Source organism: Psittacula echo (genome assembly GCF_963264785.1).
Source record: "Psittacula echo genome assembly, chromosome: 2".
In the NCBI taxonomy this organism is placed as follows: Eukaryota; Metazoa; Chordata; class Aves; order Psittaciformes; family Psittacidae; genus Psittacula; species Psittacula echo.
Window position 1 is genome coordinate 161,066,452 of NC_137737.1, and position 20,371 is coordinate 161,086,822.

Here is a 20,371-nt window from a genome sequence, read left to right on the forward strand (position 1 = left end):
CGCAAATCACACATAAATAACACACAAGCTGTACACAAATAACATGTAAATCACATGCAGATCATATGCAAATCACACACATGTAAATTGCATCTAGAGCATAGACATGCAACAACTTGCAGATCACATATAAATCACATGCAAAACCTATGTAAATCACGTGCAAAGTGAATGTAACTCAAATGCAAATCACATGTAGATCACACATAAATCGTATGTAAATCACAGGTTGATCCCATGTAAATCACATGTAGATGACAGGAGCTGCCCCAGGGGCTGCTGGGACCTCAGACCCCAAGAAACTCTTCTTGCAGGCTCCTTGGGGGCCTCATGGGGGGGTGGCCGGGGGGGGCCCAGGGGACCCTCAATAGCCCCTGGGGGGGAGGCCAGGGGACCCCACGTGTCCATGGGGGGGCACAGAGGAGACCCCCGACGGCAGCGGGGGGGGACACGGGACCACGTAGGGACCCCCCAAACCCTTCCTGACCCCTCCCACTGCACCCCCGCGCCCCGCACAGCTGCCATTGCCCCCCATTGCCCCCCATTGCCGCCATTGCCCCCCATTGCCCCCCATTGCCGCCATTGCCCCCCATTGCCCCCCATTGCCCCCTATTGTCCCTCATTGCCCCTCATTGCCGCCATTGCCCCCCATTGCCCCCCATTGCCGCCATTGCCCCCCATTGCCCCCCATTGCCCCCCATTGCCCCCTATTGTCCCTCATTGCCCCTCATTGCCGCCATTGCCCCCCATTGCCCCCCATTGCCCCCTATTGTCCCTCATTGCCCCTCATTGCCCCTCATTGCCCCCCATTGCCCCCCATTGCCCCCTATTGTCCCTCATTGCCCCTCATTGCCGCCATTGCCCCCCATTGCCCCCCATTTAACCCCCCTGTGCTCCTTCATTGTGGCCCCCCCACAACCCCCCCCGCACCCCAGAATCCCCCGAACCCCCCCATGCCCCCCCCGCCCTCCCCACGCCTCCGCTCATCCCCGCCCCATGCCCCGCCCCTCTCCTCGCCTCCCTCTCCCATTGGCCAGCGCCTCCCCGCCCCACCTCCCCATTGGCTCCATGTGTCTGCAATCCGCACTTCCCATTGGCCCCTCCCGCTGCTCATCACATCCCGCGAGGGCTGCTGGGAGTCGTAGTCCGCCCCCTGTCCTCCCCGCCCATTGGCTGAGCGCAGGGAGGGGGGCGGAGCCGTTGCCAAGGTTACTTAGGCCGTAGCGGGGCGGGGGGGGCCGTGACGGCGGCCGGGAGCGGACACGGGGCCTGGGCCCGGTCATGGGCGACCGCGGCGGCCCGGGGGCGGGGGGAGCGCGGCGGCGGCGCGGGGGGGCCCCGGGGACGCGGCCCCCGCCGGACCCAGACCCGGACCCGGGGCACGGGGACAGCGCGGGGCCGGCGCAGGAGTTCCGGTAACGGAGGGCGGGGGGGGGACACCGGGGCAGGGACCCCATGGACGGGGGCGCCGGGGCCTCCCCTTAGGGGTCAGGGCTAGGCGGGTCCAAAACCCCCCTTGGCGGGGGGGGGGCCATTCCCTTTGAGCCCCTTTAGGGGGGTCCCATCCCCAGTCCCCCCCCCTCCGGGACCCCCTAAACTGAGGAGCAAGGGGGGGGACAGGAAGTGACCCCCTCAAGTGTGACCCCCCCCTTTTGGGGTGCGGTGGGGCAGGGGCTGACCCCGTTCCTCCCCCCCCCCCCCGCACCCCGTCTCTTATCGGGGGACTCTGCCCCGGCCACGCCTGCGCCACCGGGGGGGGGGGGGGAAAGGTGCCTCCGGGGAGGGGGGACGGAACCCCCCCCGAACCCCCTTTTATCCCCTCCCCTTTGTGCTCCCCCCCCCCCCGTATTGACCCCGTCCTGTGCCCATTGCCCCCCCGAGCCCCCCCCCCCGGTCCCTTTGGGGTGCCCCCCCCCACATTGACCCCGGGTCCCCCCCCAGGTGCCACAAGCTGCAGGAGTCGCTGCTCAGCTCCGCCAGCGGCTACAGCAACTACCGGGGGGTGCTCAACTGGTGCGTGGTGATGCTGGTGAGTGCCCCCCCCATGGAGCCCCCCATGGACCCTTCCATGGAGCCCCCCTATGGCACCCATGGAGCCCCCCAATGGACCCCCCCATGGCACCATGGACACCCCTATGGCACCCATGGAGCCCCCCCATGGAACCCCCATGGACCCTTCCATGGAGCCCCCCTATGGCACCCATGGAGCCCCCCCATGGAACCCCCGTGGACCCTTCCATGGAACCCCCATGGACCCCCCCCATGGCACCAGGGACACCCCTATGGCACCCATGGAGCCCCCCCATGGATCCCCCTCATGGGACCCCCCCCATGGACACCCCCATGGCACTCATGGATCGCCCCCATGGAACCCCCATGGACCCTCCCTATGGCTCCCCCAATGGCACCCATAGACCCCCATAGGACCCCCCCCATGGCCCCTCCCTATGCCCCCCCACCCCGTGTCCCCCCTTGCCCCTGCCCCGGGGGGGGGCCCTCATGTCCCGGCCACGTGCGGGTGCCGCAACCCCTGCGCTGGTGACACCGGGGGTGGCGCAAGAGCGGCCCCGGGGGGGGGGGGTGAGGGCGGGGGGGGCCCTGAGGGGGTTTGGGGGCGCCCTATGGGGGTATTGGGGTCCCTGCGGGTGTTTTGGGGTCATGGGGGGGGCCCTGTGGGGGTATTGGGGTCCCTGCGGGTGTTTTGGGGTCCTTGGGGGGGGCCCCGTGGGGGTGCTGGGGTGTTTGGGGGTGCCCCCCCCCCATTGCCTTTCCCTGCCCCAGATCCTGAGCAACGCCCGGCTCTTCCTGGAGAACCTCATCAAGTGAGCGCCTGAGCCCCCCCGGGACCTCGTAGTGACCCCCCAATGACCCCCCATTGCCCCCAATGACCCCCTGTGACCCCCCATTGCCCCCAATGACCCCCTGTGACCCCCCCATTGCCCCCAATGACCCCCTGTGACCCCCCCATTGCCCCCAATGACCCCCTGTGACCCCCCCATTGCCCCCCCAGTGATCCCCATTGTCCCCCAATGCCCCCCCAGTGTCCGTCCCTCCCCCCGTGACCCCTCTATGGGGCTGGGACTCCCCATTCCCCCCCCCCCCCGGGGTCCCCTCATGGGCGATCCCTATAGATTAAGGGGGGGTTTGGAATGTTCCATTGGGAAGCGGGGGGGGGGGTGCCCCCAGCCCCCCCCCATGGAGCCCCCTCCCGAGCTGGTGCCCCCCCCATGGCTCAGGTACGGGATCCTGGTGGACCCCATCCAAGTGGTGTCCCTGTTCCTGAAGGATCCCTATTCCTGGCCCTCCCTTTGCCTCATCATCGGTGAGTGCCCCCCCCTCCATTAAAGCTCATGGGGGGGCCCCCCCCAGAGCCTTCATCCCCCCCTCCTCACCTCCTCTTCCTCCTCCCATTGCCAGTGGCCAACGTCTTCGCCGTGGCAGCCCTGACCCTGGAGAGGCGCTTGGCAACGGTGAGGACCGGGGGGGGGGGGGTCCCTTTGTGTGCCCCCCCCCCCCGGGACCCCCTTAACCCCCCCCTCCATCACCCCTCCCCATAGGGCTCAGTGTCGGAGGCCACCGGAGCCTTCCTCCACGTGCTCAACCTCGTCACCATCCTCTTCTTCCCGGCCGCCACCGTGCTCGCCGTCACCTCCATCACCCCCGGTGAGGTTTTGGGGGGGGGCGGGTGTCCCGGTCCGGTGCCCCCCCCCGGCTCACACCCGCTGTCCCGCAGTGGGCTCCGTCTTCGCGCTCGCCACCTACACCATCCTCTTCCTCAAGCTCTTCTCCTTCCACGACGTGAACCGGTGGTGCCGCGAGGCCAAGGACCAAGGTCTGGGTCTTGGGGGGGGGGGTGGGGGGGCTCCTCCCATTCATGGGGGGGTCCTCATGGTGTCCCCCCCCCTTTCCATTCGCACAGCTCCAGAGGGCAGGAAAGCCAATGGGGCCGTTGGGATGAGCGAGGTCTCGTACCCGGACAACCTCACCTATAGGAGTGAGTGGGGGGGGTCCATGGGGGGGGGGGGGGTCGGGGGTCAGGCCCCCCCCCTCATTGCCCCCCCCCCCCATAGATCTCTATTACTTCCTGTTCGCCCCCACCCTCTGCTATGAGCTCAACTTCCCCCGATCCCCCCGCATCCGGAAGCGCTTCCTCCTGCGCCGCCTCTTTGAGATGGTTTGAGCCGGGGGGGGGGGGCACCGGGGGGGGGTCTTTGGGGGGTGGGAGCCTGGGCTGAGGGAGGGGGGCTGGGGGGGTCCTTGGGGTGATGGTGATGATGGGGGGCCTAAGGTGGGGGGGGTGATGGGGGGGGCTCTCATGGGATGGGGGGGGTCCTTGGGGTGATGGTGATGGGGGGGCCTAAGGTGGGGGGGATGGGGGGGGCTCTCATGGGATGGGGGGGGTCTGTGGGGTGATGGTGATGATGGGGGGGTGATGGGGGGGGCTCTCATGGGATGGGGGGGGTCCTTGGGGTGATGGGGATGGGGGGGGCCTAAGGTGGGGGGGTGATGGGGGGGTCTCACGGGATTGGGGATGATGGGGGGGCTCAGATGATTGGGGGGGACCTGGAGGTTGGGGGGGGTGATTGGTTGGGGGGGGTCCCTGAGATGAGGAGGTGCAGGTGGGAGGGGGGGACCCTGGGATAAGGAGATAATGGGGGGGTGTCCCTGGTGTGGGGGTGCTGATTCCCCCCCCCCCCCCGTTCCAGCTCTTCTTCATCCAGCTGCTGGTGGGGCTGATCCAGCAGGTACCGGGGGGGGTCATGGGGTGGGGGGGGCCTGGGGGTGCTCCTGGCCCCGCTCTGGGGGTCCCGGGGGGGGCCCAGGTCCCAGCAGCGTTTCCCTTGCAGTGGATGGTGCCGACGATCCAGAATTCCATGAAACCCTTTCGGGTGAGGGGGTGGGGGGGGCTCTGCCTCATCCCATTGATCCCATCCCTGCCTGATCCCATTGAACCCATCCCTGCCTGATCCCATTGATCCCATCCCTGCCTGATCCCGTTGATCCCATCCCTGCCTGATCCCGTTGATCCCATCCCTGCCTGATCCCATTGAACCCATCCCTGCCTGATCCCATTGAACCCATCCCTGCCTGATCCCATTGAACGCATCCCTGCCTGATCCCATTGATCCCATCCCTGCTTGATCCCATTGAACCCATCCCTGCCTGATCCCATTGAACCCATCCCTGCCTGATCCCATTGAACGCATCCCTGCCTGATCCCATTGATCCCATCCCTGCCTGATCCCATTGAGCCCATCCCTGCCTGATCCCATTGATCCCATCCCTGCCTGATCCCATTGAGCCCATCCCTGCCTGATCCCATTGAGCCCATCCCTGCCTGATCCCATTGAACCCATCCCTGCCTGATCCCATTGAACCCATCCCTGCCTGATCCCATTGATCCCATCCCTGCCTGATCCCATTGATCCCATCCCTGCCTGATCCCATTGAACCCATCCCTGCCTGATCCCATTGAGCCCATCCCTGCCTGATCCCATTGAGCCCATCCCTGCCTGATCCCATTGAACCCATCCCTGCCTGATCCCATTGAGCCCATCCCTGCTTGATCCCATTGATCCTATTCCTGCTCCATCCCTGCCTGATCCCATTGAACCCATCTCTGCTTGATCCCATTGATCCTAGTCCTGCTCCATCCCTGCCTGAGGCCATTGATCCTATTCCTGCTCCATCCCTGCCTGAGGCCATTGATCCCATCCCTGCTGTGTTCTTGCCTGGTCCCATTGATCCCATTGACCCTGTTTCTGCCTGATCCCATTGATCCCATCCCTGCTCCATCCCTGCCTGATCCCATCAACCCCATTCATGCTTTATCCTATTGAGCCCATCCCTGCCTGTGGGAAATGATCCGCTATCTGATCCCATTGACCTCATCCCTGCTCCATCCCATCCCTACATGATTCCATTCCATCCCTGCCTGTGGGAAATGATTCTGTACATGATCCCATTGATCCCATCCCATCGCTGCCTGCTCCCATCCCATCCCTGCCCTCTCCATTCCATCACTGCCTGCTCCATCCGTGCTTCATCTCTCTGTTCCATCCCATCCCTGTTCCCATCCCTGCCTGTTCCCATTGATCCCATCCCTGTTCCCATCCCATCCCCTCGCACTGACTCCATCTCTCCCGCAGGACATGGATTATTCCCGGATCATTGAGCGGCTCCTCAAGCTGGCTGTGAGTGCCTGCACCCGGGGGGGGATCCCACTGATCCCATTGACCCCATCCCTGCTCCGTTCCTGCCTGAACCCATTGATCCCATCAACCCCATCCCTGCCTGATACAATTGATCCCATCCCTGCTCCATCACTGCCTGATCTCATTGACTCCATTGACCCCATTCCTGCCTGATCCCATTGATCCCATCAACCCCATCCTTGCCTGATACAATTGATCCCATCCCTGCTCCATCACTGCCCGATCTCATTGACTCCATTGACCCCATTCCTGCCTGATCCCCATGATCCCATCAACCCCATCCCTGCCTCATACAATTGATCCCATCCCTGCTCCTGATCCCATTGACCCCATTCCTGCCTGATCCCATTGATCCCATCAACCCCATCCGTGCCTGATCCGTGGATCCCCTCGGGCCCATCCCTGCCTGATCCCATGGATGCCGTCACCCCCCGTGGTACCCGCAGGTCCCGAACCACCTCATCTGGCTCATCTTCTTCTACTGGTTCTTCCACTCCTGCCTCAACGTCGTGGCCGAGCTGATGCAGTTCGGAGACCGGGAATTCTACCGGGATTGGTGGTGAGCAGTGGGGGGGTGCCTGTGCTCCAGGGATGCAGCGGGATCAGGGGGACCCCCCCCCCCTCACCCTGGATCCGCTTCCTCACCCCCAATCCCATCAGGAACTCGGAATCCGTCACCTACTTCTGGCAGAACTGGAACATCCCCGTCCACAAGTGGTGCCTCCGGTACGGGGGGGCGATGGGACCCCCCAAACCCCATCCATGGGGTGCTGGGACCCCCCGAACCCTGTCTATGGGGTGCTGGGACCCCCCCAAACCCCATCCATGGGGTGCTGGGACCACCCGAACCCTGTCTATGGGGTGCTGGGACCCCCCCAAACCCCATCCATGGGGTGCTGGGACCCCCCCAAACCCCATCCATGGGGTGCTGGGACCCCCCGAACCCTGTCCATGGGGTGCTGGGACCCCCCCGAACCCTGTCCATGGGGTGCTGGGACCCCCCCGAACCCTGTCTATGGGGTGCTGGGACCCCCCCAAACCCCATCCATGGGGTGCTGGGACCCCCCCAAACCCCATCCATGGGGTGCTGGGACCCCCCGAACCCTGTCCATGGGGTGTTGGGACCCCCCCGAACCCTGTCCATGGGGTGCTGGGACCCCCCCAAACCCTGTCCATGGGGTGCTGGGACCCCCCCGAACCCTGTCCATGGGGTGTTGGGACCCCCCCAAACCCTGTCCATGGGGTGCTGGGACCCCCCCAAACCCCGTCCATGGGGTGCTGGGACCCCCCCAAACCCCATCCATGGGGTGCTGGGACCCCCCCAAACCCCGTCCATGGGGTGCTGGGACCCCCCCAAACCCTGTCCATGGGGTGCTGGGACCCCCCGAACCCTGTCTATGGGGTGCTGGGACCCCCCCAAACCCCGTCCATGGGGTGCTGGGACCCCCCCAAACCCCATCCATGGGGTGCTGGGACCCCCCCAGACCCTGTCCATGGGGTGCTGGGACCCCCTGGACCCCATTTATGGGGACCCCTTTAACCCCGTTCTCCGGGTGCTGGGACCCCCCCGAACCCCGTTTTTGGGGTGCTCCCCCCAGGCACTTCTACAAGCCGATGCTCAAGCGAGGAGCCAGCAAATGGGTGGCTCAAGCGGCCGTTTTCCTGGCCTCCGCCTTCTTCCATGAGGTCAGTTTGGGGGGGCCCCCCCGCACCCCAGATTCACCCCCCCCTTGCTATGGGGCTGACCCCCCCGTCCCTGCAGTACCTGGTGAGCGTCCCCCTCAAGATGTTCCGGCTCTGGGCGTTCATGGGGATGGCGGCGCAGGTACGGGGGGGGGCACTGAGATAATGGGGGGACCCCAAGGTGATGGGGGGGGAGGATGGGGATGGGGGGGTCCCCAAAGTGGGATGGGGATGGTTGGGGATGAGATGATAACGGGGGGGGGGGCACCCCTAAAGTGGGGGGGGTCACTGAGATAATGGGGGGATGATGGGGATGGGGGGGGATGATGATGAAGGGGGGGTCCCAATGTGAGGGTGATGATGAAGGGGGGGTCCCAATGTGAGGGTGATGATGGAGGGGGGGTCCCCAATGTGAGGGTGATGATGGAGGGGGGGTCCCCAATGTGAGGGTGATGATGAAGGGGGGGTCCCAATGTGAGGGTGATGATGGAGGGGTCCCAATGTGAGGGTGATGATGAAGGGGGGGGTCCCCAGTGTGGGGCTGATGGGGATACATTGGTGCCAAGGTCCCCTGTGACTCTGGGGGGTTTCTGTGGGGCTGCCCCCCCCGTTCCCCCCTCATCCCATCCCCATCCCATCCCCATCCCATTCCCATCCCATCCCCATCCCATCCCCATCCCATCCCCATCCCATCCCCATCCCATTCCCATCCCATCCCCATCCCCATCTCCATCCCCATCCCATCCCCATCCCATCCCCATCCCATCCCCATCCCATTCCCATCCCATCCCCATCCCCATCCCCATCCCCATCCCCATCCCCATCCCCATCCCATCCCCATCCCATCCCCATCCCATCCCCATCCCATCCCCATCCCATCCCCATCCCATCCCCATCCCATCCCCATCCCATTCCCATCCCATCCCCATCCCCATCCCCATCCCCATCCCCATCCCATCCCATTCTCCTTCCCCATCCCATCCCATCCCATCCCATCCCCATCCCATCCCATCCCATCCCATCCCATCCCCATCCCATCCCATCCCATCCCCATCCCATCCCATCCCATCCCCATCCCCATCCCATCCCCATTCTCCTTCCTCATCCCATCCCATCCCATCCCATCCCCATCCCATCCCCATCCCATCCCATCCCATCCCATCCCCATCCCCATCCCCATCCCCATCCCCATCCCATCCCCATCCCATCCCCATCCCATCCCCATCCCATCCCCATCCCATCCCCATCCCCATCCCATCCCCATCCCATCCCCATCCCATCCCCATCCCATCCCCATCCCATCCCCATCCCCATCCCATCCCCATTCTCCTTCCCCATCCCATCCCCATCCCCATCCCCATCCCCATCCCATCCCCATCCCATCCCCATCCCATCCCCATCCCATCCCCATCCCCATCCCATCCCCATCCCCATCCCATCCCCATCCCATCCCCATCCCATCCCCATCCCATCCCCATCCCCATCCCATCCCCATCCCATCCCCATCCCATCCCCATCCCATCCCCATCCCATCCCCATCCCCATCCCATCCCCATTCTCCTTCCCCATCCCATCCCCATCCCCATCCCCATCCCCATCCCATCCCATCCCATCCCCATCCCCATCCCATCCCCATCCCATCCCCATCCCATCCCCATCCCATCCCCATCCCATCCCCATCCCATCCCCATCCCATCCCCATCCCATCCCCATCCCATCCCCATCCCATTCCCTCCCTGTCCCAGATCCCCCTGGCCTGGTTCGTCTCCAGGTTCCTGCGCGGTCACTATGGCAACGCTGCCGTGTGGCTGTCGCTGATCCTGGGCCAGCCCATGGCCGTGCTCATGTACGTCCATGACTCCTACGTGCTCACCTCCGAGGGCCGGCCCTGAGCCCGCAGCCACCGGAGCCGAGGGCTCGGCAGGAGCCTGGGGAGCGCCCGGCGCGGATCCTGCCTGGAATGGGGGGGGGGGGGGCGCTCCGGGCCCGGAATAAAAACGGCTTCGGGGTTTGCGAGTCAAGAGCGGGGCTGCGTGGGGGGGGGGGGGACCCGAACGGGACCGGGGCCCTCGAACTGGGATCGGGGCCCTCAAACTGGGACCGGGGCCCTCGAACTGGGATCGGGGCCCTCGAACTGGGATCGGGGCCCTCGAACTGGGACCGGGGCCCTCGAACTGGGACCGGGGCCCTCGAACTGGGACCGGGGCCCTCGAACTGGGATCGGGGCCCTCGAACTGGGACCGGGGCCCTCGAACTGGGACCGGGGCCCTCGAACTGGGATCGGGGCCCTCGCACTGGGATCGGGGCCCTCGCACTGGGACCGGGGCCCTCGAACTGGGACCGGGGCCCTCGAACTGGGACCGGGGCCCTCGAACTGGGATCGGGGCCCTCGAACTGGGACCGGGGCCCTCGAACTGGGACCGGGGCCCTCGAACTGGGACCGGGGCCCTCAAACTGGGATCGGGGCCCTCGAACTGGGATCGGGGCCCTCGCACTGGGATCGGGGCCCTCGAACTGGGAGCGGGGCCCTCGAACTGGGAGCGGGGCCCTCGAACGGGACCGGGGCCCTCGAACTGGGACCGGGAGCCCCCAAACTGGGATCGGGCCCCCCCAGCCTGGTCCCTCTGTGCTGGCCCCGGGCTCCCGCAGCTCCTTCCCCATGGAGGAGCCGGGCGGGGCTGAGCAGGACCCGGAGCTCCGGGCGCTGCTGCTCGGGGATGGGCCTGGAACGGCTGCAGCCCGGCCTTGGGATGGGGCAGCCCCAGGCAGCCCCTGCAGTGCCCCAGGAGCCGCTGCTCCTGCTCCCATCCCTGCATCCCTCATCCCAAGATCCCTTGGGAGCCGCTGCTCCTGCTCCCATCCCTGCATCCCTCATCCCAAGATCCCTTTGGAGCCGCTGCTCCTGCTCCCATCCCTGCATCCCTCATCCCAAGATCCCTTGGGAGCCGCTGCTCCTGCTCCCATCCCTGCATCCCTCATCCCAAGATCCCTTTGGAGCCGCTGCTCCTGCTCCCATCCCTGCATCCCTCATCCCAAGATCCCTTTGGAGCCGCTGCTCCTGCTCCCATCCCTGCATCCCTCATCCCAAGATCCCTTGGGAGCCGCTGCTCCTGCTCCCATCCCTGCATCCCTCATCCCAAGATCCCTTGGGAGCCGCTGCTCCTGCTCCCATCCCTGCATCCCTCATCCCAAGATCCCTTGGGAGCCGCTGCTTCTGCTCCCATCCCTGCATCCCTCATCCCAAGATCCCTTGGGAGCCGCTGCTCCTGCTCCCATCCCTGCATCCCTCATCCCAAGATCCCTTTGGAGCCGCTGCTCCTGCTCCCATCCCTGCATCCCTCATCCCAAGATCCCTTGGGAGCCGCTCCTCCTGCTCCCATCCCTGCATCCCTCATCCCAAGATCCCTTGGGAGCCTTTAGGGCCATAGAAAATAAATCTTTATTCTTTATCTCGTAGCTCTCATCCCCCCCCCCCCCCCCCGGCACAAATCCATTGGGAATGGGGGGGTTTGAGCTCGCTCCATCCCTGGAGCCGGGAGCCGGGGGGGGGCAGCAGCAGCAGCAGCGAGGTCTGGGTCAAGGCTGAGCCCCGGCAGCGGGGACCGGGGAGGCCGCGGCCCCGGGCGAGGGGATGGGGGGCGCCGGCGCCGGGAGCTGGGAAGGGGCCATGGAGCCGATCCCTGCGTGGAGAATGCACCGGGAATGGGGATGGGAACAGGGATGGGAATGGGATGGGGATGGGGATGGGGATGGGGAATGGGATGGGAATGGGGATGGGGAATGGGGATGGGGAATGGGGATGGGATGGGGATGGGGAATGGGGATGGGGAATGGGGATGGGGATGGGGATGGGGATGGGGAATGGGATAGGAATGGGGATGGGGATGGGGAATGGGAATGGGATGGGAATGGGGATGGGGAATGGGGATGGGGATGGGGAATGGGGATGGGATGGGGATGGGGATGGGGAATGGGATGGGAATGGGGATGGGGAATGGGGATGGGGATGGGGAATGGGGATGGGATGGGGATGGGGAATGGGGATGGGATGGGGATGGGGATGGGGAATGGGGATGGGGATGGGATGGGGATGGGATGGGGATGGGGATGGGGATGGGGATGGGGATGGGATGGGGATGGGATGGGGATGGGGAATGGGGATGGGGATGGGATGGGGATGGGATGGGGATGGGGATGGGGAATGGGGATGGGGATGGGATGGGGATGGGATGGGGATGGGGATGGGGATGGGGAATGGGGATGGGATGGGGATGGGGATGGGGATGGGATGGGGATGGGATGGGGATGGGGAATGGGGATGGGATGGGGATGGGGATGGGGATGGGATGGGGATGGGGATGGGGATGGGATGGGGATGGGGAATGGGGATGGGGATGGGATGGGATGGGGATGGGGAATGGGGATGGGGATGGGATGGGGATGGGATGGGGATGGGATGGGGATGGGGAATGGGGATGGGGATGGGATGGGATGGGGATGGGGAATGGGGATGGGGATGGGATGGGGATGGGGAATGGGGATGGGATGGGATGGGGATGGGGGGGTTCAGTGCCCCAATGCCCCCCCCAGCACTCACCTGCCAGGAGGCCCGAGGAGGATGAGGAGGACGGGGAGGGGGCGGCCACCGCGGCGCTGCTGGGGGTGAGGCCGGGCCCGGCGCTGCCCCGAGCGGGGTCCTTGGCGATGGGGTCTGAGGGGAGAGGGGAGCAGCCGTGGGGCCGGGGCACGGACAGGAGTAGGGGCGCTCCCTATGGGGCAGGGGGCATGTACAGAAGTAGGGGCTGTCACTATGGGGCAGGGGCTCCCGCTATGGGGCAGGGGCTCCCGCTATGGGGCAGGGGCTCTCGCTATGGGGCAGGAGGTCCTCGCTATGGGGCAGGAGGTGCTCGCTATGGGGCAGGAGCTCTCGCTATGGGGCAGGGGCTCTCGCTATGGGGCAGGGGCTCCCGCTATGGGGCAGGAGGTGCTCGCTATGGGGCAGGGGCTCTCGCTATGGGGCAGGAGGTGCTCGCTATGGGGCAGGAGGTCACGTACAGAAGTAGGGGTGCTCCATGGCGTCGCGCGCCGTCAGCCGGCTCTGGTGGTCGTAGCGCAGGAGCTTGTCCAGGAAGTCGAGGCCCTCGGCGCTCACCAGGTGCTGGTTCTCGCTGTGCACGAAGCGCTCCCAGCGCTTGCGAGAGTGCCTGTGGGGCACGGGGGAGCCATGGGATGGGATGGGGATGGATAGGATGGGATGGGATGGGATGGGATGGGATGGGATGGATGGGATGGGATGGATGGGATGGGGATGGATGGGATGGGATGGGATGGATGGGATAGGATAGGATAGGATGGATGCAATGGGATGGGATGGATGGGATGGGATGGATGGGATGGGAGGGATGGGATGGGATGGATGGGATGGGGATGGATGGGATGGGATGGGATGGATGGGATAGGATAGGATGGGATGGATGCAATGGGATGGGATGGATGGGATGGGATGGGATGGATGGGATGGGAGGGATGGGATGGATGGGATAGGATAGGATAGGATGGATGCAATGGGATGGGATGGATGGGATGGGATGGATGGGATGGGAGGGATGGGATGGGATGGATGGGATGGGGATGGATGGGATGGGATGGGATGGATGGGATAGGATAGGATGGGATGGATGCAATGGGATGGGATGGATGGGATGGGATGGGATGGGATGGATGGGATGGGAGGGATGGGATGGATGGGATAGGATAGGATGGGATAGATGCAATGGGATGGGATGGATGGGATGGGATGGATGCAATGGGATGGATGGGATAGGATGGGATGGGATGGATGCAATGGGATGGATGGGATAGGATAGGATGGGATGGATGCAATGGGATGGGATGGATGGGATGGAATGGATGGGATGGGACAGGGATGGATGGGATGGGATGGATGCAATGGGATGGGGCAGGATGGGATGGGATGGATGGGATGGGATGGGATGAATGGGATGGGATGGATGCAATGGGATGGGATGGGATGTAATGGGATGGATGCAATGGGATGGGATGGGATGTAATGGGATGGATACAATGGGATGGGGCAGGATGGGATGGGATGGATGGGATGGGATGGGATGAATGGGATGGGATGGATGCAATGGGATGGGAAGGGATGCAATGGGATGGATGCAATGGGATGGGATGGGATGCAATGGGATGGATGCAATGGGATGGGATGGGATGGATGGGATGCAATGGGATGGGAAGGGATGGATGGGCCAGACCCTCAAGCTCGTGCCGGTCCATGCCCCGGGTGCTGCGGGCAGGGCTGGGTGCGAGGAGCGGCCCCCCCGGACCAACCTGCCCAGGATGTCGTTGAAGCGCGGGTCCAGCTCGATGCTGTACTTGTCAATGTAGTCATAGAGGTCCTCAGTGCCCAGCACCTTGGCAATGCGCACCAGCTGCAGGGGAGCAAGGGGCAGCATGAGGCTATGGCGGGATGATGGAAGGGTCGGTGAAGAAGGTTGGTGATGGAGGGGTCGGGATGCAGGAGAAGGTTGGTGATGGAAGGGTCGGGATGCAGGAGAAGGTTGGTGATGGAAGGGTCGGGATGCAGGAAAAGGTTGGTGATGGAAGGGTCGGGATGCAGGATAAGGTTGGTGATGGAGGGGTCGGGATGCAGGATAAGGTTGGTGATGGAAGGGTCGGGATGCAGGATAAGGGTGGTGATGGAAGGGTCGGGATGCAGGATAAGGTTGGTGATGGAAGGGTCGGGATGCAGGATAAGGTTGGTGATGGAGGGGTCGGGATGCAGGAGAAGGTTGGTGATGGAAGGGTCGGGATGCAGGAAAAGGTTGGTGATGGAAGGGTCGGGATGCAGGATAAGGTTGGTGATGGAAGGGTCGGGATGCAGGATAAGGTTGGTGATGGAGGGGTCGGGATGCAGGAGAAGGTTGGTGATGGAAGGGTCGGGATGCAGGATAAGGTTGGTGATGGAAGGGTCGGGATGCAGGAGAAGGTTGGTGATGGAGGGGTCGGGATGCAGGAGAAGGTTGGTGATGGAGGGGTCGGGATGCAGGAGAAGGTTGGTGATGGAGGGGTCGGGATGCAGGATAAGGTTGGTGATGGAAGGGTCGGGATGCAGGAGAAGGTTGGTGATGGAGGGGTCGGGATGCAGGATAAGGGTGGTGATGGAGGGGTCGGGATGCAGGAGAAGGTTGGTGATGGAAGGGTCGGGATGCAGGATAAGGTTGGTGATGGAAGGGTCGGGATGCAGGATAAGGGTGGTGATGGAGGGGTCGGGATGCAGGATAAGGGTGGTGATGGAGGGGTCGGGATGCAGGAGAAGGTTGGTGATGGAAGGGTCGGGATGCAGGATAAGGTTGGTGATGGAGGGGTCGGGATGCAGGATAAGGGTGGTGATGGAGGGGTCGGGATGCAGGATAAGGGTGGTGATGGAAGGGTCGGGATGCAGGATAAGGTTGGTGATGGAGGGGTCGGGATGCAGGAGAAGGTTGGTGATGGAGGGGTCGGGATGCAGGAGAAGGTTGGTGATGGAGGGGTCGGGATGCAGGAGAAGGTTGGTGATGGAGGGGTCGGGATGCAGGAGAAGGTTGGTGATGGAGGGGTCGGGATGCAGGAGAAGGTTGGTGATGGAAGGGTCGGGATGCAGGATAAGGTTGGTGATGGAGGGGTCGGGATGCAGGAGAAGGTTGGTGATGGAGGGGTCGGGATGCAGGAGAAGGTTGGTGATGGAGGGGTCGGGATGCAGGAGAAGGTTGGTGATGGAGGGGTCGGGATGCAGGAAAAGGTTGGTGATGGAAGGGTCGGGATGCAGGATAAGGTTGGTGATGGAAGGGTCGGGATGCAGGAGAAGGTTGGTGATGGAAGGGTCGGGATGCAGGAGAAGGTTGGTGATGGAAGGGTCGGGATGCAGGATAAGGTTGGTGATGGAAGGGTCGGGATGCAGGATAAGGTTGGTGATGGAGGGGTCGGGATGCAGGAGAAGGTTGGTGATGGAGGGGTCGGGATGCAGGAGAAGGTTGGTGATGGAAGGGTCGGGATGCAGGATAAGGTTGGTGATGGAAGGGTCGGGATGCAGGATAAGGTTGGTGATGGAGGGGTCGGGATGCAGGAGAAGGTTGGTGATGGAAGGGTCGGGATGCAGGATAAGGTTGGTGATGGAAGGGTCGGGATGCAGGAGAAGGTTGGTGATGGAGGGGTCGGGATGCAGGAGAAGGTTGGTGATGGAGGGGTCGGGATGCAGGAGAAGGTTGGTGATGGAGGGGTCGGGATGCAGGATAAGGTTGGTGATGGAAGGGTCGGGATGCAGGAGAAGGTTGGTGATGGAGGGGTCGGGATGCAGGATAAGGGTGGTGATGGAGGGGTCGGGATGCAGGAGAAGGTTGGTGATGGAAGGGTCGGGATGCAGGATAAGGTTGGTGATGGAAGGGTCGGGATGCAGGATAAGGGTGGTGATGGAGGGGTCGGGATGCAGGATAAGGGTGGTGATGGAGGGGTCGGGATGCAGGAGAAGGTTGGTGATGGAAGGGTCGGGATGCAGGATAAGGTTGGTGATGGAGGGGTCGGGATGCAGGATAAGGGTGGTGATGGAGGGGTCGGGATGCAGGATAAGGGTGGTGATGGAAGGGTCGGGATGCAGGATAAGGTTGGTGATGGAGGGGTCGGGATGCAGGAGAAGGTTGGTGATGGAGGGGTCGGGATGCAGGATAAGGGTGGTGATGGAAGGGTCGGGATGCAGGATAAGGGTGGTGATGGAAGGGTCGGGATGCAGGATAAGGTTGGTGATGGAGGGGTCGGGATGCAGGATAAGGGTGGTGATGGAAGGGTCGGGATGCAGGATAAGGGTGGTGATGGAAGGGTCGGGATGCAGGAGAAGGTTGGTGATGGAGGGGTCGGGATGCAGGAGAAGGTTGGTGATGGAAGGGTCGGGATGCAGGATAAGGGTGGTGATGGAGGGGTCGGGATGCAGGATAAGGGTGGTGATGGAAGGGTCGGGATGCAGGATAAGGTTGGTGATGGAAGGGTCGGGATGCAGGATAAGGTTGGTGATGGAAGGGTCGGGATGCAGGATAAGGTTGGTGATGGAAGGGTCGGGATGCAGGATAAGGTTGGTGATGGAGGGGTCGGGATGCAGGATAAGGTTGGTGATGGAGGGGTCGGGATGCAGGAGAAGGTTGGTGATGGAGGGGTCGGGATGCAGGATAAGGTTGGTGATGGAAGGGTCGGGATGCAGGAGAAGGTTGGTGATGGAGGGGTCGGGATGCAGGAGAAGGTTGGTGATGGAAGGGTCGGGATGCAGGATAAGGGTGGTGATGGAGGGGTCGGGATGCAGGATAAGGTTGGTGATGGAGGGGTCGGGATGCAGGAGAAGGTTGGTGATGGAGGGGTCGGGATGCAGGATAAGGTTGGTGATGGAGGGGTCGGGATGCAGGATAAGGTTGGTGATGGAGGGGTCGGGATGCAGGATAAGGTTGGTGATGGAGGGGTCGGGATGCAGGATAAGGTTGGTGATGGAGGGGTCGGGATGCAGGATAAGGTTGGTGATGGAGGGGTCGGGATGCAGGATAAGGTTGGTGATGGAGGGGTCGGGATGCAGGAGAAGGTTGGTGATGGAAGGGTCGGGATGCAGGAGAAGGTTGGTGATGGAAGGGTCGGGATGCAGGAGAAGGTTGGTGATGGAAGGGTCGGGATGCAGGATAAGGTTGGTGATGGAAGGGTCGGGATGCAGGATAAGGTTGGTGATGGAGGGGTCGGGATGCAGGATAAGGTTGGTGATGGAAGGGTCGGGATGCAGGATAAGGTTGGTGATGGAGGGGTCGGGATGCAGGATAAGGTTGGTGATGGAGGGGTCGGGATGCAGGAGAAGGTTGGTGATGGAAGGGTCGGGATGCAGGATAAGGTTGGTGATGGAAGGGTCGGGATGCAGGAGAAGGTTGGTGATGGAGGGGTCGGGATGCAGGAGAAGGTTGGTGATGGAGGGGTCGGGATGCAGGATAAGGTTGGTGATGGAAGGGTCGGGATGCAGGATAAGGTTGGTGATGGAAGGGTCGGGATGCAGGATAAGGTTGGTGATGGAGGGGTCGGGATGCAGGATAAGGTTGGTGATGGAAGGGTCGGGATGCAGGATAAGGTTGGTGATGGAGGGGTCGGGATGCAGGATAAGGTTGGTGATGGAGGGGTCGGGATGCAGGAGAAGGTTGGTGATGGAAGGGTCGGGATGCAGGAGAAGGTTGGTGATGGAAGGGTCGGGATGCAGGATAAGGTTGGTGATGGAAGGGTCGGGATGCAGGAGAAGGTTGGTGATGGAGGGGTCGGGATGCAGGAGAAGGTTGGTGATGGAGGGGTCGGGATGCAGGATAAGGTTGGTGATGGAAGGGTCGGGATGCAGGAGAAGGTTGGTGATGGAGGGGTCGGGATGCAGGATAAGGGTGGTGATGGAGGGGTCGGGATGCAGGAGAAGGTTGGTGATGGAAGGGTCGGGATGCAGGATAAGGTTGGTGATGGAAGGGTCGGGATGCAGGATAAGGGTGGTGATGGAGGGGTCGGGATGCAGGATAAGGGTGGTGATGGAGGGGTCGGGATGCAGGAGAAGGTTGGTGATGGAAGGGTCGGGATGCAGGAGAAGGTTGGTGATGGAGGGGTCGGGATGCAGGATAAGGTTGGTGATGGAAGGGTCGGGATGCAGGATAAGGTTGGTGATGGAAGGGTCGGGATGCAGGAGAAGGTTGGTGATGGAAGGGTCGGGATGCAGGATAAGGTTGGTGATGGAAGGGGTCGGGATGCAGGATAAGGTTGGTGATGGAGGGGTCGGGATGCAGGATAAGGGTGGTGATGGAGGGGTCGGGATGCAGGATAAGGGTGGTGATGGAAGGGTCGGGATGCAGGATAAGGTTGGTGATGGAGGGGTCGGGATGCAGGAGAAGGTTGGTGATGGAGGGGTCGGGATGCAGGATAAGGGTGGTGATGGAAGGGTCGGGATGCAGGATAAGGGTGGTGATGGAAGGGTCGGGATGCAGGATAAGGTTGGTGATGGAGGGGTCGGGATGCAGGATAAGGGTGGTGATGGAAGGGTCGGGATGCAGGATAAGGGTGGTGATGGAAGGGTCGGGATGCAGGAGAAGGTTGGTGATGGAGGGGTCGGGATGCAGGAGAAGGTTGGTGATGGAAGGGTCGGGATGCAGGATAAGGGTGGTGATGGAGGGGTCGGGATGCAGGATAAGGGTGGTGATGGAAGGGTCGGGATGCAGGATAAGGTTGGTGATGGAAGGGTCGGGATGCAGGATAAGGTTGGTGATGGAAGGGGTCGGGATGCAGGATAAGGTTGGTGATGGAAGGGGTCGGGATGCAGGATAAGGTTGGTGATGGAGGGGTCGGGATGCAGGATAAGGTTGGTGATGGAGGGGTCGGGATGCAGGATAAGGTTGGTGATGGAGGGGTCGGGATGCAGGATAAGGTTGGTGATGGAAGGGTCGGGATGCAGGAGAAGGTTGGTGATGGAGGGGTCGGGATGCAGGAGAAGGTTGGTGATGGAAGGGTCGGGATGCAGGATAAGGTTGGTGATGGAGGGGTCGGGATGCAGGATAAGGTTGGTGATGGAAGGGTCGGGATGCAGGATAAGGTTGGTGATGGAGGGGTCGGGATGCAGGATAAGGTTGGTGATGGAGGGGTCGGGATGCAGGAGAAGGTTGGTGATGGAAGGGTCGGGATGCAGGAGAAGGTTGGTGATGGAAGGGTCGGGATGCAGGATAAGGTTGGTGATGGAAGGGTCGGGATGCAGGAGAAGGTTGGTGATGGAGGGGTCGGGATGCAGGAGAAGGTTGGTGATGGAGGGGTCGGGATGCAGGAGAAGGTTGGTGATGGAGGGGTCGGGATGCAGGAGAAGGTTGGTGATGGAGGGGTCGGGATGCAGGAGAAGGTTGGTGATGGAGGGGTCGGGATGCAGGATAAGGTTGGTGATGGAGGGGTCGGGATGCAGGATAAGGTTGGTGATGGAGGGGTCGGGATGCAGGAGAAGGTTGGTGATGGAAGGGTCGGGATGCAGGATAAGGTTGGTGATGGAAGGGTCGGGATGCAGGAGAAGGTTGGTGATGGAGGGGTCGGGATGCAGGATAAGGGTGGTGATGGAGGGGTCGGGATGCAGGATAAGGCCTGCGCAGACCCTGGTCACGCTGGGCCCTCACCTGATCGTAGTTGTCGTGCCCATGGAAGAAGGGCTCCTTCCTGAAGATCATGCTCGCCAGCATGCAGCCCAGGCTCCACATGTCCAGGCTGTAGTCGTACATCTGCAGGCAGGAGGGGTCAGGGGGGGCCGGGGGGGGGGTGCGGGTGCCCCCCGGGTCCTACCTGGTAATCCACCAGCAGCTCCGGCCCCTTGAAGTAGCGCGAGGCCACGCGGACGTTGTACTCCTGGCCCGGGTGGTAGAACTCAGCCAGGCCCCAGTCAATGAGGCGGAGCT

The 20,371-nt window shown here is 63.0% G+C and overlaps 2 protein-coding genes across 4 annotated transcripts in view; one reads left to right on the top strand and one right to left on the bottom strand.

Moving 5' to 3' along the window:
* Positions 1–1,267: 1,267 nt before the first annotated feature.
* On the top strand, positions 1,268–9,847 carry DGAT1 (diacylglycerol O-acyltransferase 1). Of its 3 annotated transcripts, none has more exons than XM_080639678.1 (17): positions 1,268–1,415; positions 1,942–2,029; positions 2,782–2,822; positions 3,237–3,322; positions 3,418–3,470; positions 3,558–3,663; positions 3,734–3,832; positions 3,920–3,994; positions 4,071–4,174; positions 4,707–4,745; positions 4,848–4,889; positions 6,150–6,194; positions 6,662–6,774; positions 6,876–6,941; positions 7,814–7,901; positions 7,978–8,040; positions 9,644–9,847. In XM_080639678.1, the coding sequence occupies exons 1-17, from the start codon at positions 1,282–1,284 to the stop codon at positions 9,788–9,790; spliced, it is 1,389 nt and encodes a 462-aa protein (XP_080495804.1). In that variant the 5' UTR covers positions 1,268–1,281; the 3' UTR covers positions 9,791–9,847. The 3 variants fall into 3 exon arrangements, with proteins under 3 accessions (XP_080495804.1, XP_080495805.1, XP_080495806.1); XM_080639679.1 differs by having other exon boundaries at positions 9,670–9,847; XM_080639680.1 differs by having other exon boundaries at positions 9,728–9,802.
* Positions 9,848–11,384: 1,537 nt separating this feature from the next.
* LOC308217066 (casein kinase II subunit alpha-like) overlaps positions 11,385–20,371 on the bottom strand; it is a gene marked incomplete at its 5' end in the record, with an annotated part of 9,196 nt that continues 209 nt past the window's right edge. Inside the window, 6 exons of the mRNA XM_080609774.1 lie at positions 11,385–11,578; positions 12,496–12,609; positions 12,954–13,102; positions 14,253–14,353; positions 20,096–20,197; positions 20,259–20,369. Coding sequence (XP_080465900.1) covers positions 11,475–11,578; positions 12,496–12,609; positions 12,954–13,102; positions 14,253–14,353; positions 20,096–20,197; positions 20,259–20,369 — 681 coding nt within the window. The 3' untranslated portion in view covers positions 11,385–11,474. The remainder of the gene's footprint in view (positions 11,579–12,495; positions 12,610–12,953; positions 13,103–14,252; positions 14,354–20,095; positions 20,198–20,258; positions 20,370–20,371) is intronic.

Bases quoted from the DNA above. Each gene is read 5' to 3' on its own strand.
- DGAT1 (XM_080639678.1), top strand. From the start codon at position 1,282: ATGGGCGACCGCGGCGGCCCGGGGGCGGGGGGAGCGCGGCGGCGGCGC. The intron at 3,833-3,919 runs GTCTGGGTCTTG...CCATTCGCACAG, and splicing joins CCGCGAGGCCAAGGACCAAG to CTCCAGAGGGCAGGAAAGCC. The intron at 8,041-9,643 runs GTACGGGGGGGG...TCCCTGTCCCAG, and splicing joins TCATGGGGATGGCGGCGCAG to ATCCCCCTGGCCTGGTTCGT.